This window comes from Mustela erminea, chromosome 11 (genome assembly GCF_009829155.1).
Source record: "Mustela erminea isolate mMusErm1 chromosome 11, mMusErm1.Pri, whole genome shotgun sequence".
Classification (NCBI taxonomy): domain Eukaryota; kingdom Metazoa; phylum Chordata; class Mammalia; order Carnivora; family Mustelidae; genus Mustela; species Mustela erminea.
Window position 1 is genome coordinate 40453970 of NC_045624.1, and position 16846 is coordinate 40470815.

Below are 16846 nucleotides of genomic sequence, written 5' to 3' on the forward strand. Positions count from 1 at the left end.
ATTAGTAAGATTCATAATCATAGTCTTTTTTGCAAGAATGTAGACCTTAAAATCCACACAGGTAACTTTAAAGACTTGTGTCCGCCTTGTTTAAAGACACCACTCAAGAAGGAGGGTTTGTTTTTCTTTAGGAGGGTAAATATGGTAAGATGGATGGTACGTTAAAGAGTAAAGAGAAGGGCTTCTCAGGGCTGATTTACATATTGATTACTTAAATTACTCCTTAATTTAGTGCCTGCTTTAATAAACAGTGCCTTGGAAATGTTTCCAGAACGTTTATTGGCTGCAGTAATTCTATCTACGGTGAATGCAGATCACATCCTCATTAAATATTGATGTGCTCATGAAATGTTAATAGAATGTTAATGTGAAATGCAGGGGAATGTCCTCAGTGGGAGCCAGGAGCTGGCTGAAAGCTACCTGTCTTCTGTCTTCTCTTTGTGTTCAGTCTTCTTCTTGCTCCATTGTTTCCATTCATTCCCCCGCCCTCAGGAGATTTGGATTTGCGCCTTGATATAAGGGGTGGCTGTTCCAGATACAACATTTTTAAAGGGGAAAGATTCCCTGATTGATGGGAATGGAGTTGTTTTCCTCTCCTGCTTTCCTGAACTGGAATTCCTGGTTAGAACTAGGAAGAATTCCCCTAGAAGGAAGAGGGTGATTCAGGCTCAACCTCATGAGTCTTTGTGCTCAGGCAGCTTGCCCCGAAGAGACAGTGAAGAGGAAACAAGCCTTTCAAAGCCTCTAGCACTGGTCCTTCCTTGCTCGATTGGAGAAGGGATTTAGTTGGAGTTTACATTCAGCTTTCTCAGAGAAAAGACGATCCACTCATAACATGTGTTCCGTAAAAAGACCGCAAAGAAGAATTTTTTTTATCGTAAATCCCAAGGACAATAATGTTATGTTCCTGGTGATATTCAAGACATAATTATTTATGTGAGCATATGTTCCACACGGTTGAAAAGTCTTACAAAATGGGATGGTTCATCAACTTCTTGGACCATGTTAAAGGGGTAAAGTGGTAACGGGGACGGCTGTGAAAACTGCTCATGGGGGAAGTGGAAGAGGAGATTGAATGAGCAAACTGTGTTGTGATTGTACCTCGGTGTTAATGCAGTGCTGGCAGAAATAGCCCCGAACAGTTCATGTGTTCCTGGGGTACTGGGAGTGCATATAGTAACATATATATATATATATATATATATATATATGTGTTACGCTGTTTGTGCAGAAAATGGTTGGAGCACATTGTTGTTAGAATCCTCCTCCTTCGGTTTTAAACAATGCAGATGACATGGAGCTCCCTCCCACCACCATGCTGTTGGGAACCCCGTCCCTCCCAGTAAGAGAGCTGTTGGGAACCCCGTCCCTCCCAGTAAGAGAGCTGTTGGGAACCCCGTCCCTCCCAGTAAGGGAGCTGTTGGGAACCCCGTCCCTCCCAGTAAGGGAGCTGTTGGGAACCCCGTCCCTCCCAGTAAGGGAGCTGTTGGGAACCCCGTCCCTCCCAGTAAGGGAGCTGTTGGGAACCCCGTCCCTCCCAGTAAGGGAGCTGTTGGGAACCCCGTCCCTCCCAGTAAGGGAGCTGTTGGGAACCCCGTCCCTCCCAGTAAGAGAGCTGTTGGGAACCCCGTCCCTCCCAGTAAGAGAGCTGTTGGGAACCCCGTCCCTCCCAGTAAGAGAGCTGTTGGGAACCCCGTCCCTCCCAGTAAGAGAGCTGTTGGGAACCCCGTCCCTCCCAGTAAGGGAGCTGTTGGGAACCCCGTCCCTCCCAGTAAGAGAGCTGTTGGGAACCCCGTCCCTCCCAGTAAGGGAGCTGTTGGGAACCCCGTCCCTCCCAGTAAGGGAGCTGTTGGGAACCCCGTCCCTCCCAGTAAGAGAGCTGTTGGGAACCCCGTCCCTCCCAGTAAGAGAGCTGTTGGGAACCCCGTCCCTCCCAGTAAGAGAGCTGTTGGGAACCCCGTCCCTCCCAGTAAGAGAGCTGTTGGGAACCCCGTCCCTCCCAGTAAGAGAGCACTTTCGTGCAGTTCTCCTTCTTCCCCCTTTGCTTCTCTCCTTCCAAGTATTCTTTTCTCAAAGCCTTCCCTTCCTTGCCCTCATCATTCCTTGTCTGCCTCTCTGTCTTACCTTTCTGTGACCACACGCTGAGTGCCCCAGGCAGGCCCACTCTGAGCCACCCTCATCTCTGCCAGGGATGCTGCCCAGGCGCTCCTTTCTTTCTTCTTCCCTGTTCTCTGTTCTCTATACTCATAGATCTTTTCAAAACACACCAGGCTGTGTCACTCTTGTCACTTGCCTGCCTAAATGGTTAGTGTCTCGAGGTCTTAGAATGATAACCCACACAGTCCTGGGGCAGGGGCTCTGGCTCACCTCTGCTCTCCCCTTCAGGCTCTTGGAACCCCAAGTGCTGCCCTGCATCACCCCAGGCTCCTTTGCTTTATAGACTGGGCAGTGTGCTTGCCTGTCCCTCATACGTCCTACTCAGCTCAGGGGCACTGTCCTTGATCCCTACACCTGGAACCTTCTTCCTCCTGGACCTTGACATGGCACTCTCTTTTGCATCCTCAATTTCCAGCAGTCACTTGGTTATCAAAACTCTCCTCCCCAGGCCTTCCCCCTTGCCCTTTAGCACCTCAGTGAGTTAAATTTCTTTTTCATAGGACTTGTGATAAACTGTAATTATCTATGGTTTCATCTGTCTTCCTCAGTGGAAGCTGGTTTTTCCTTTTGTCGCCATCTAATTTTGAAGTTCAGTGTCTTTAAAACAGAGTTTTATTGTTTTACTTTTGTTTAATCCATGTGTACAATGGCTCCCTTAATTGTGGTGGGAAAATCTTAAACTATCTTGAGGGTAGAGGAGAAGTTATCAGACCAGCCAAACAGTTTTTAGGGGGACGGGTTGAGCAAGTAAGATCTTTGCTCTAGGAACAAGTGCGACCAGCCCCTCAAATGCTGCCAAGGCTCCCGCTGCCTCTCCTCTCTGCTTTCCTTTGCGTGTGGGCTTGCTTTTCTTAAAAAAAAAAAAAAATTTTTTTTTTTTTTAATTGCAGGCTCGCATTCAGATAGCTTCTGCACTCATAGCTCTTGGGTACTGTCAGCACAAATGGACCATTTTATTTTCCCTTTTTGTAGGATAAGTCTCAGGGAGGAACTCTGATTGGTTCTCTTTGTGTCACATGTCCCTTAGGCATGCTCCAGTTAGTTAACATGGGGGGTTGGGGCCCCTGGGTGGCTCAGTCACTTAAGTGCCCGACTCTTGATTTTGGCTCAGATCATGATCTCGGGGTGGTGATAGTGAGCCCTGTGTTGGGCTCTGAGCTGGGCGTGGAGCCTGCTTAAGATCCTTCCTCCCTCTGCCCCTCACACCCCCACTCACTCACTCTGTCTTTCTCTCTCTCTCTCTCTTTCAGACAAACAAAAGTTTCAAACTAATGCCAGGGGTGAGATCTTGTAAGAGCATAGAAACTCTGTGGGAGATACGTGACAAAAAATGTGGGAGTTGAGGGCACAGAAGAGCTGCTACCCCCCAGGATAGGGAAGTTGTGACCGGGGGAAAGAGAGCAGTGTTACCACTTCAGTAAATGGTCTTTCTAGTCCTGTATTGAAAAACTCTCCATCCATAGGCACTTCTGTGTCAGTGTAAACCAACGAGCAAAATATCCTCCTAGAGGGTGGGAAGTTTTAGGAGATTTGGAAAATGTGAGAGTTTTAGGCGCTGTATACTGAGAATATGAATGGAGTACAATTTTGTTTGGGCCCCAAGCCTTAGTCTGGTAATCTGAAGTGGCTCTGTGTCTCTGTTACCGCGGAGTCAACATTTCTGACATGTTCCACAAACTGATTGCCCTTTCCGACCTGTTCGTTCTTTCCTCTTGCAGATCGTGCTTGAGAACAGTAGCCGGGAAGACAAGCACGAGTGTCCGTTTGGCCGCAGTAGTATAGAGCTGACCAAGATGCTGTGCGAGATCCTGAAAGTGGGCGAGCTGCGTAAGTGACACCTGGTTCCCGCATGGGCCTGGGGCTTGGCAGGCACCCCACTTCCGGGGCTGTGCCTGGACCTACACGAAGAATTCCCGAGGAGCTGGTGAGCTAAGCCTGGGCATCCCTGTGGACCCAGCATTCTTTGGCTCAGGTTTCCATGTGTGTATTTTTGCATATCTGTTCTGGGATAACCGTTCTTAAAATCTACAAGAATGGGGAAATTGGCAGGTAATATGACTAAATTTCCGATATTGTAAACATGAGAATATGTTAAAACAGTCCTGTGCTTAGTAATCTGTTAAGGAAAGAGATCTATGGCTGCTTTTTAAAAATTCCAGTTTTTTAACCTATCAAAGGATCATTTTCTCTTTTGAAACCGTTTTTCTCTATAAAGAGAAATTGAATACCTTAATAAGATCCTCTTGCTCCCAGGATCTCCCTTGTTTAGAATGCTTTCTCTAAGCAAGAAGGAATTGTAGAAGAAAATGGGTAGTTGATCATGAGAAATGTGGTCAAAGATAAGCTTATTGCTCTGTTTCTTACTTTTATTACAAAATTTAGGAGGGGACCCCCAGAAAAAAGAGGGCATAATGATATTCCTGCCTTTTGTTCATTGGTATAATTTGTGTTGAACCTGTTAGGATGCATCAGATTTAACCTGGCCTGCAGTCATTGTCGGCACCAAACCTCCTTAAACTGGCTGACTTTCCTCCCCTCCAACATCTCCAAAGCTGACGCCTGTACACATCTTCCCTTGTAGGCTTAATCACTTGGGTGCCAGAGAAAGACATTGGGTGAGAGATGTTGGGTGTATGATAATGTGGTGAAGGCATAGATATTCAGTTACCTGCTTGAGAGCTTAAAATAATGGTCCGAAATGATAAATGGAAAGGAATCCGATGATTATTGGAAAGGGGGTCATGCTTCACCTACATCGTAAGAACTGACTCCAGGTGCTGCTCAGGTAAACAAGGACATGGAGAACGCAGTAAGGAAACGCTGAGAATTTGAGTCTGTTTGTCCAAGCACAGCCAACTCTTACCCTCCTCCAGGGCGGGTGGGTGGGGAGAAGAAGATGAGCCGACATGGTACCGCCACGGAGGTTCATTCCTTGGGAGCCCAAATTAGGGCATCTTGGCATGGAAAGAGTAGCAGCCTGATCTGAGAGAGGTCTGTGTCAGTCCGCTCTGGTTCAGGGATCACCGAGGGTAACGTCTCCGTTTATCTGGATCCTTGACCCTGTCCCTCTCCTGCTCTCCATCAGACTAACTTGTTGAGATTTATGCCTGCCGCCGAGCTTACTGTTTATTCGGTTGAAGGATTCAAGTCCTGAATTTGGCAGATCCTACCTAATTCCTCAGTCTGATTACTATGACTGTTTTGTGTTTGGGTTGATTTTATGGGGGAGCTACAGGAAGTCACTTGCTGAGAAGCATTACAAGAGTACCTGAGGTTTTCAGAAGCTGGTCAGCGGTCATGCTCTACCTGGCTGGGGCTTGTCCTGTCTTTGTTTTTTTTTTTGTTGTTGTTGTTGTTGTTTTTGTTTTGTTTTGTTTTGTTTTGTTTCTCCCCATGTTGCCCCCTTCCCTGTGGCCTGCTTTGGGCTATCAGTTTTCATCTTGATGGCAGCAGGAGGTGGATTCTTTCATGCTTCACTATTATACCCAGCCTCTGCTCTTTTCCTTTGCCCAGCTGGCATGTATCTAGCATGCTACAGGTTAACACAGAACAGAGATGGAGGAGCCAAGGGAGGATGCTGGGACTAATGGGCAGCTCGGTTCTCTCTCCGCCACATAGGACCTTCGTTTCCTTGGCTAATGTACTCACAGACTTCGCCATGCTCCTACACCTCCACATTTCCCCCAGAGGTAGATTGGTAGTATTTGGGGTGATGATTGGAGGACCTGTGTTCATTTTGGCTTGGTCACAGATAAGGACCCAGGGAACAGATCATATTCAGCCTAGGGAGACTAACTCAGAAAAGAGGGCCAAGTTCTAGGCTGTGTGTGGGCAGGACAAATGTGGATCTGATTCAGACTCTCATCCATGTCACGGGACCCTATTTGGTGGGCAGGGGAATGGGGAGACTGTGGTGACAGGAGTCTGAGCAGACAGTGCTGCTCAGGTGAGTGGCAGCTCTGTGCTTCGCAGGAGGGAGGGTGGGTGCAGAATAAGGAATGACCCCTGGCAGGTGCAGAGCAATCCTTCCAGACTGTTGAGAACCTGCTATGAAACCAGGAACAGGACAGAACCTCATTCCCAGGGGCTGAGATGAAGAGTGGGAATACTTTGGGGATCACTGGGGGTACCCCATATGCTGTGCTTGCACTGTATATTATTCCATATCTCACCTTCTGCTTCAGAGAAGGTTCCAGCCTTCTGCTGCAGATCATTTAGTACCTGGTCAGGCCCATCTCTGCAGTGAGGTTGGCCTTGGTCACCTAGGGCCCGGCATACTCATGGCAAGCTCCCTTTGTCCAAGATGACAGATGTATGTATTCATCTATTTAATAAAAATCTATTGATTACTTACAGTGTGCCAGAGATAATGATGGACATGGCAGATACAAAGGTCAATCAGATGCGGTTCCTGTCCCCAGTAAGCTTGCACTTGAGAAAGTGTAAGAATGATTTGAGACTAATATCTTCCACTCTTAGTTTAAGTGATTGCATATTTATTTTAAATGCCCATTATCTATTCTAAGGCATAATTTTTCCAGTGTTTTGATAGTTTGAGTTTTCAGGTTGGCCTATTGCTTGCACTGCAAAGGTCATTCTGGACATTTTGCAAGGATTACAGAGGACTCCACGTTTCTAGAGTCTACATGCCCAAATGAGTTGTTCTCTGCTCATAAAATATTAAAGGATTGCTACATTCTGATTGAGTGCTAGACATCGAATGATAAAACACCCTGTGGTAAGAGGAAAATTGCTTTTTAATGGATTGCCTTTTGCCCACTGCCATATTAAATAAGTTACTAATATGGAAAACAAATCTGAGTGTACCCTGATGTTGAGGCAAGTATCTGTTTTTCTTCTGAGGAAAATTGGTTTCACATACAAATCCATCTTCCTTTGGTTTAACTGTGTCTGTTTTTCTGCTTCTAAGTTCATGGTTCTTCTCAGATTCGTGTCAATAATTGACCCCTGAGATCACAGTTGTGCTAGATCTATAAGCAAGTGTGGAGATCAAAGAAATACCAATTAAAAATCTAACTGAGCAAAAGGACATATATAAAAGTAGAACGATTCAATTTTCTACAAATGCTTTGTCTTTTGCTTTAACTTATAGTCTTTTGAGGAAACCCACTTCTGAAATACCGGTTATCTTTTGGTGTCCAAAGCAAGCAAGCATATTAACATTCAATTAGATTACTCATACCAAGTATTTATGCACAGTGTTTTTAAGACTACTTCTTAAAAAGAACTCAATTTCTGCTTCCCAATTATTAACACTGCAAGAGGCCAATGTTTCCTAGTGTGGCATAAAAAACAGCATCTGATAATTTATATGCTTAGAGCGCTTTATCAAGGTTATTTAATTGAAACCTGTTACACCCCCGGGAGTTAATCAAGATCAATAACATCTATGTTTATTAATGAAGAGAAGACTTACACTTACTGGATGTTGTCTGGGGTCACTGAGCTCAAACCAGTGTTCAGGAAGCCCAAAGAATAGTGCAGAAAGAAGCAAAAAAGCAATAGTGCATGTTGGCCCCAGAATGACCCGTCTCTGAATCACAGATCAGCTACCTAATTGGATGCCTTGAGCATGTTTCCGGTCTGTTCTGAGCTTCTGGTTCCTTATCTCTAAAATAAAGATAATCCCTGTTGCACATATTTGTCGGGAGGGTTCAGTGAGATAATGGGTGCTGCTTCTATTGCAGGATAGATGGTTTCTTTGCAAGTGATAGCATTTTGCTTTCCACAAGTGGATGGTGGCTTCAGTGATGGCAGGAGAACGTTCTGACTTAAGTAACAGCTAGAACCAGGATCTGGAACAGTGACGCTCGTCTCTTCACTCTTTCCATTCTGACTAAAATTATTCCTTGTAATCTGCTTCATCCATGAGGCACTTTTGAGAGCAAGGCGCTTGTTTTCCCTTAGTTTCAATTTTAAAGATCACGAAGAAGAATCCCTATGGACCTGGGTGTGGTCACAGATCTCCCCGTGGCGTGGGTAGTGCAATTGGAAACCCCAGTTAGAAGAACAGGATTGAAGTGGAGTGGAGAGCGAGACTTCAGAAGAAGAGGTGTATTTGGGGGTGTGTGTGGTGGGTCAGGGTGTTGGGAGGTGGGAGGTGGTGCACTGGCAGAAGATGGGAGGTGTATCACAGACAAATGCAAAGATACTCACTGTAGTGTGAAGTCCTTAGGCCGATCCCTGGCTCTTAACTAGGGCTAAAAAGTGGTGACTATTGTTTGGGTTCTTACAGCCCTGTTCCTAAATCCATAATAAGTTGTTGAAGGATAAGAGGAAAACTTGATTTCTGACACAATAAGTTAATTACTTATCTTTTGGTTGTTACCTCAGGCAGTTATCTTCCAATATCAAGTGGAGCTAGGGTATTTCTTTTTGTCTCCCGTTCATTCAGTATCTACAGGGCTGTTCTCTATGAGTCAGGATCTAATCTCTGGTGATGTGGACTTAGAACACACACTCTGTCCTCAAGCAGCCTACATGCTGACTGGAGAGTCCTTCTCATAAACAAATAATGAGAAAATGCATTGTCATTTGGAACATTATGTTTAAGTTACATTAGCATCATTAAAAGGCAGTGGTTGGTTCTTTCTGCTCATGGGAAGTTGGACATACTAAAGAAAGGAGAGTCTTGGGAGGTGTGACACAGAAAAGGAGATACTCAAGAGATGGAAAGAATAACCAGGTAAGCACAGATATGTGTATGGTGGGCAGCCACTGTTAAAAATTCCAGGCAGTGAGGTGTAAATAAAAAGACTTGGAGGTTCAGAGAATTCTGGTTCCATGTGGCTAAAGCAGATGGCTCAAGGGAGCAAACAAATGAAAGGGATGCTGACAGAAAAAGCAAGAGTTAAATCATAAAGATTTGCCACGCAGAGGAGTTTGGACTTTACAAGCAACGGGAATCAATAGGAGGATTTTTAATAAGAAATGCCCTAGTCCTGGGCATAAAATTCTAGAATTAGATTATGTCTTCTGGTTATGACAAGAACTTGTGAGTGTGATAATGTATGGGACCAGGACCAGGAACAAGCTGACCTCACTCTAGCCCCAGCCCAGCCAGGATAGCAGTTAGGAAGCTTTCAGCTGCAAGTTATAGAAATCCCAACTCAAAATGGCCTATGTAGGAAGAAGATTTATTGAATATCATAACTGCAGAGTTGAGTAAGTCCTAGAGTTGATTAATTTAACTGTTCAGGAATATCATCAAGGACCCAAGTTCTTTCTACCTTTTGGTTCTGCCATCCTTGATGTACAAAATTTGTCCTTAGGCGGATAGCAATATGGTGGCCATCATCATAAGGTCCAGAGGAACAAGAAGCTGTATATTCTAGTGAGTCTCTTTTAGATGTCTAGAAAAGTTTCCGAAAGTCCTTCAGCAAACTTTCTCTAATGTCTCATTGGCAAACACCATGGCTTGTGCCTATGCCTAACTGAGTCTTTGGTAAGGGGAATAGGACCAACATTAGCTATTCCTTAGACTGGGCATGAAATCAAATTCCTTTTTTTTTTTTTTTAAAGATGTTATTTGTTTATTTGAGAGAGAGAGCAAGCAAGCGAGAGAACATGAGAAGGGGGAAGAGCAGAGTGAGAAGGAGAAGCAGACTCCCCCTGAGAAGGGAGCCCAATGCAGGGCTCCAACCTGGGACCCCAAGATCATGAACTGAGCTGAAGGCACAGCCTTCACCAACTGAGCCACCCAGGTGCCCCGAACCAGCCTTCCTAGAGTATACAACCACAGGATGATAGGTAGCTAAAGAAAATTGAGATTTTGTTCAGATGGGGAAAATAGCTACTTGCAGCCCTTAATACTTTCCCTCTACTTGGAAAACTCTCTTTTGCATTTCCCTACTGCAGTAGAAAACTATAGCAAATTGAAGTCCGATTACAGCCCTCTGTCATTTTGCCTTTACTGGGAATTGGGGACTGCATTAGAATTTTTTTTTTTAATGTAGCAATATCAGAGGTTGCAGAAAAATGGTAATTGAGTTTTGATTATAATGTATTTCATTTCTCATCACTAAGATGCTCGGGCTCCCCTACCTTACTTTCCTTTTAGCCGATGTCTATTTTTCACTCCCTCAATTATGCTTTTGTATGTGGGTTATTCTCAAGTGTATTTTGAAGGGCAGAATGGACGTACATTTGTGATTAAAGTTTTCATATTTCCCTGAAACAATTTTGCCATCTTCACCTATTTGACCATATATAATTAGATTAAAACTTAAGAGCTACTTCCTTGTTTTGAAAAAAACAAAAATAAAATCTACATCACACGCTATGAAAATACTCAGCATTTCCCTACTTTGTCTTTCAGTGGCGATATTTATTATAACACACCAGTAGTGCTGAGTGAAGCACCTTGTATAATTCATCACCCAGACACCTCTGCTTTAGCAAGTAAAAATAACACAGACGAGCAATCTGAAAGAACTCTTTGGAGTAGAGCAGCAATTAGAATAGACACTTAACGCTGGGACATTGGTGTTTTCGTACTTTGAGAAGTACCATCCATCACTTTCACTCTTAGAACATTCTGGCTTCAGAAAACTCAAGAAAAGTAGATTGAACAATTAATTAAGCCTCTTTAGGGCCCTCCCCACCCCCCTTCAATAACAGCTTATACCCATGCTCCATGGAAAGTTGAAGCCTGTCAGATCTCGTCTCAGTTTTGAATCTTCGTTTTTGATGTCTATTTTCATATCTTACTTCAACGTTAAGTTTAACGTAAAAACAAACTTAATTAATTATTTAATAATTAATTAATTAATTAAAAAAAATGTTCGTGGTCTGAGCCTATATTGAGAAAGTTGTATCCACTTTGGGCCCAAATTAAAAATGTCAAAGGAGAGAGTATAAAAGTCCATTGAGTGTAGTATTTATGATCATTCTAGAAGTGTTATCAGGATTCGTAATAGTGTCACAAGACAGGAGGACCTAATGTACAGTTCTTGCGTTCAGAATCAGAAGCAGTTGATAACTGGCACAGCTGAGACAAGTAAGGGCTTTTGTCAAGACAGTTCACCATCTTGCTCCTTAGTCTCCCATTTGGAGCCTGGGGATATCGTCCTCACCCTCCCCATCACCACAGCCACCATCATGATCATTCTCATCTCAGAATTAGGTGAAGAAATATAGGTTAAAGTGTTTTGTTAACTGTAAAATGCCCTATTTGTGAAGGAGATAACAACCAAACTTCGCACAGATTTAGAGACCCCGAGTTGTCTCTCTTCCTGTCGCAAAGTCAGCTCCGTGACTTAAGAACTTGAAGTTCTGCGGTGATTGGCTGGCGTTTCAGAAGATAGTACTTGTTGATCCTTCCGAAATCACGAGGTAATCCTTATCGCCGTAGTAAGTAATTGCTGAGAGAAATTAAGCTTAGCCGTTTAAAAGAATATCTCAAGCACATCTCTTTTACCAGTGGATGAAAACAATTCATATTTATCACAGGCAGTTTTTAGCACTTGCTCCTTGTTACCTCGTTTCCGAGAAGACATGTAGCTGAGAGCAACCAGCATCTATTTCTTTAGTCTTTGAGGTTCCAGATTGACAGATGAGCCTGTCTCTGATGTTCTAGATTGAGAGGTGAGCCTGGTAGGTTTGCTGAACCTCATGAAGAGACAGACACAGACCTGTGGAAAAAAACACAGATGCCCACTTGTCTTCCCTCCCACCGTGTAGAATTACTTTTCCACCAGCTTCATCTCAAACATCACATGATCATTCTGATTCCTCTTCTGAGTTCCTGCTGAGGAGGATGTCCTTCTCAGAATTCTGATAGCACTTCATCTCTGCCTCTTTTATTATACTTCCTCCTGTTGTAGAAAACTTTTTTTCCTTTAATTCCTGGTCCTGCTTCCCTCAAAGTTGAGGTGGTTTATTGTAAAGTATAGAGATAATTTTAAAATAAATAAGTGGTGAAAACAAAGGCAAATAAAAATTATAACTGAAATGGATTATGAAGGTTTGCAAAGTGCATTTTATTTATTTATTTATTTGACAGACAGAGATCACAAGTAGGCAGAGAGGCAGGCAGAGAGGGGGGGGCGGGAAGTAGATTTCCTGCTGAGCAGAGAGCTGGATGCAGGGCTCGATCCCAGGACTCTGGGATCATGACCTAAGCTGAAGGCAGAGGCTTTAACCCACTGAGCACCCAGGTGCTCCCAAAGTGCATGTTTTAAAGGCCTTCATATTTACTAGTGGTAGACTTGAGTTTGGCTCAAAGATTTGTCCCAGGGAAGCAAGAGGGGCTCCGTAATGCAAGACAGATGAGTGCACATCTCACATGAGGAAGCTCAACGTGTAAATCCAAATGCTAGTTTCTGTTAAGGCTAAAATAGTATTTGATAGCACTTAATATTTGTTAACGATGATGGAATAGACATGTTCTTAACATTATTTTTTTAAAGCTTCTGTAAGGCAGCCAACACTATATTTAAAATGGTGATAGCGAAACAGTTTTCCCATTAAATGCTGGAACTAAAAGTTGGGTGCTGTCGAATGCTAATATTCACCAATGTTTATTTCTCCTTGATCTGAAAGAGAGCAACAAATAGAGGTATAGTTCACTGATAGAAACAAAATATTTTAGATTATAGACAATAAAACTATCTCTCTAGAAATTCCTGAAGGAGCGAAAGAAAAGCTGTTAGAATTCATATAGTTTAGAAGAGTAGCTACATGGTGGGTAACAGAAAGTTGTTTGCCATTCCGCATGTCAGCAATATTTAGTTTCTTATAAAATGGAAGAAAAGATTCTTTTTAGTGTCCAGATAAATGTACAGCTTCAGATGAATCCTAATGGAAAACATCTAAGATTTCGATGTGAAGAAATCCGCAAGGCTTCACGAAGATACACAAGTTTTAAATAAAGAGTGAATGTTGTATTCCTGGAAGGAAAACATTAGTATTGGAGTAAAGACGTGACTTCCTCCAAATCAGTACACTGGCCCATGTATCATCCCAGACTACCAGCAGGAGCTGACATGGAAACTCCACAGAGGGATTGTGGGGTTCATTTGGAAGAATAAGGAGGGGCAGTTGGTAAGGAAGGACTTATAAGGAGAACAGTAAAAGTACATGGACCTAAGAATATATTCCCTTTTTTTTTTTTTTTTTTTTTTTAAGATTTTATTTATTTATTTGACAGAGAGAAATCACAAGTAGTCGGAGAGGCAGGCAGAGAGAGAGAGAGGGAAGCAGGCTCCCCACTGAGCAGAGAGCCCAATGCGGGACTCGATCCCAGGACCCCGAGATCATGACCTGAGCCGAAGGCAGCGGCTTAACCCACTGAGCCACCCAGGCGCCCCAAATATATTCCCTTTTTAAAAAAACATTTTTTTGCAAGAAAGCCCAAAGCACACATTCATATGTACCTTTCACCCAGGTTTACCTATCGTGTTAATATTTTCCGTATTTGCTTTATCATTCTTTCTTTCTACACCCAGACACACCCATGCACACACAGATGCACAGTCACATGTATTAGTAAAATATGAAAACTTTTTATGACTGGAAAAAATTAGATATCATCTGAAGAAAAATAAGGAAATAAATAAAATGGTTTTAAATTGGATCCAGCTCTGGCCGGTGTTCTGTCAGAGGAAAAGGTGCCAAGAGCCCTGCCTAGCAAGAGGCTTCCCAGGAGAGCGGTGGGGTGGAAGGTTTCGGCTGCTACAAGGGGAGGCACCGTCACGGAGCAGTGCCGAGAACCTGGCTTAGAATACTCACCACCGGAAGCCTGAGAGGGGCTTGCTACCACCTGACAGCACCCAGTGCAGGTCGGGGGGTTTGTGCTGGTGAAATTCGTGCCCACCTTGCCTTCTGTTCTTCTACAGCACTGTGGGTATGGCTGACCTAAAATCCATGGTTGTATGCATGAGGAACTATGGATTTCCGGATATTCAGCTTCTTATAGAAGTTAAAACATTATATACATATATTAAAAAAAAGACATAAAAGGAACAGGATCCCAGTAGATGAAAGAGGTCCTTTGCATGAATGGTACTTTCACTTCTCATCTGCTACATCATTCTAGTATTAAAGTGAGTAGTCTCACTCCAAAAAGTGTAAAATGTAAAACCATCTTTCCCTAGTTCTGTACCCTGGGTTTGGACCCACAGCCTTTTTTTCCGAAGTGGTGCTTTACTCAGCCTCCCCAGCATTTATGGTAGCATTGTGATGTGCCAGGCCATGAGCCTCAAAGTCCTAGGATGCCATAGCGGTAGGACATTAATTTGGAAAGGCGAAAGGCAGCATCAAATTAGAAAGTAGAAGCGGAATGCTGAAAGATTCAAATCGAGGGCAAAGTAAAGTAGACCACGGAGAGAGAGGAATGAAAAGAACCACAGTCCGGATGCCAGACCGCACTGAAATAGTGGTAAACATGCATCCTGTTAGGTTTTGAAAATCAAAACAAAACAAAACACAAACAAGCACAAACCCCAGAAACATGTTCTCAGCTTTGGTCTTTAACTTACTTCCCACAGATGTGCCCCCCCAACCCCCACCCCTGGGGAAGTCCCCAGTGGTTCGGAGAGCAGCAGAGGATAGAACGTTCCAGGATGCTGTGTGCAGCCTTTCATCCTTCACCCCAGGCCTTTGGATGGAGATATTTTCCTGGTGGTTGGAGTAGATTAGGAGGTAGATGCTAGTGGCATCTCCCGGCCCTGGGCACTTTAATTTCAGTCAGACACCACTTGCTGATTTATGGGGTGCCTGGATCACTCAGCCCATTAAACATCCGACTCTTGATTTTAGCTCAGGTCATGCTCTCAGGTTGGTGAGATCAAGCCTTGCCATTGGCACTGAGCCTGGAGCCTGCTTGAGATTCTCTCTCTCCCTCTCCTTCTGCCCCTCCCCCCACTCCTGGGGCACACACTCTCTCTCTCATAAAAAACTACAACCAAAACACTTGCTGATTTAAAGATAAGCAGAAAAAAATTTATTTTTAAAAATGACAATGAATGTTGCCACTTATTAAATGCTTTCTACAGGGCAGGCGATTCTCTGAGGCAATACTCTGTTAACCCTTTCAACATCTCCATTTACAGACGAGGGGCCTGGGCCCCTCAGAGAGGCTAAACAGACCAAGGTCACACAGGCAGTTAGATATAGTTAGCTGTTGTGGGATTTGCTTGTGCTCTTTACTCTTCACTCTTGTGCAATGCTGTAAACCACTGCTTTCATTTTTTAAAATATCTCGTCTTCCTCACAGACTGTAAGCTCCTTGAGCAGGAGACTGAGAGGGAATTCATCTTCCGTCCTACGCTGTAGCCCAGTGCCTTACGTACAGTGTGCACTTAATAAGTATTTATTGCGTGAATACAGTAGCTTTATAGTTGCTTAAGGGTCAGTTCCAATAATATTTTTCAGATGACACTCAGTTTTTTATGAACTTTCTGTGTTACCCCAAAACCTCTCAAGCAGCATTTTTTTCCCCTTAATAAAGTGAGAATGAGTTCTACAAAAGGGTGCCTCCTCAGTCCTCCCCCTTCTCTTCCTCCTCAGGATAATTTAGTGAGAAGGCCTACTGAGTCCAAATTTGAATCAGAAAATATCAACACTACAGTATGTTCCCCAAAGAGGAAAAAATGATCTATTTTCAATCTTGTGTTTCAGAACACACAGCTGTGTGACTTCCTAATTTATTGTATTCCAGACAGCTCTCGACTTGCTTTCTTATCTCTTACCCACCCCCTAGATCTGGAAGATGGGGCAGACTTTAACCAGTCCAGAGTGTGGGTGCAAAGAAGCCAGAGAACTGCTCCTTCAGGGACGCTTCTTGCCCAAGCAGGGGCGCCCATCAGCTTGGACCTGAAGGGAGCCTGGTTTCCCAGGCTGGCTGCCGCGGGCTCGAAAGTCAGCTGTCACCTCTTTTAGGTCGGTCCCAGCTGCCTATGTGCTGCCCAGGAGGGTGGTCATCCCCCTGCCTCTATCTTTGGCTCCCAGCAATCGAGCCCAACGTGGCTTCCCTTAATTTGGCTCTCCAAGGGTTTGGCCACAAGAACAGATTGCAGCTGTGTCCTGAGCATCTTTAGAAGTGTGAATCATTTTTTTTTTTTTCCCCTGAAGAAGCTATTTTGAGCCTTATAATTGCATATTTCATGTTGTGTGTGTGTGTTTTTTTTTTTTTTCATAGAATCAGGAGAATGACTTGCATTATTTTTTTTTAAATAGATATCTGCTTGTTTCTTTGCTCTTCTATCTTGTATAACCTGGGCCGGTGATTTCTGAATGTGGCTGTGCGTCAGATTCATTTGGGGGAGCTTCTGGGAAATAGAAATTCCTGCCGTGGAACCCAGAAATCAGTATACTTAATGAACTTGCCAGTTCATTCCTAGGCAGCTGGCTCTTCTCTCCTACATTTGGGAATCTCTGTTGAACTTCCTTCATGGTAATTTGGATCATGGTTAAATGGCTATCTTGATGGGGTGTTGAAAGTACTAGATCGGGCAGTAGAGGTCACAGGTTCTAGATCTGGCTCCATTCGGACCAGCTGTAGATCAGCCTAGTCTCCTGTGTTGTCCCTTAGTCCCCTCTGGCATAAAACCATTACTGCCCCGGTAGCCACCAGCTCCAGTGCTGCTGTGTTGAGCTAAGTCCTTCTTATATACCCAGTATAGGGACTCTAACCACTAAATAAGTTGACTAAAACTTGGCCATCCTC

The 16846-nt window shown here is 43.8% G+C and overlaps 1 protein-coding gene across 9 annotated transcripts in view; it reads left to right on the forward strand.

Moving 5' to 3' along the window:
- Positions 1–16846, forward strand: part of ELMO1 (engulfment and cell motility 1) — a 522832-nt gene that overhangs the window by 283499 nt on the left and 222487 nt on the right. For all 9 annotated transcript variants that reach the window (XM_032305259.1, XM_032305268.1, XM_032305261.1 and 6 more), the window contains one exon: positions 3876–3984. In XM_032305259.1, the coding sequence (XP_032161150.1) occupies positions 3876–3984 (109 nt within the window). The remainder of the gene's footprint in view (positions 1–3875; positions 3985–16846) is intronic.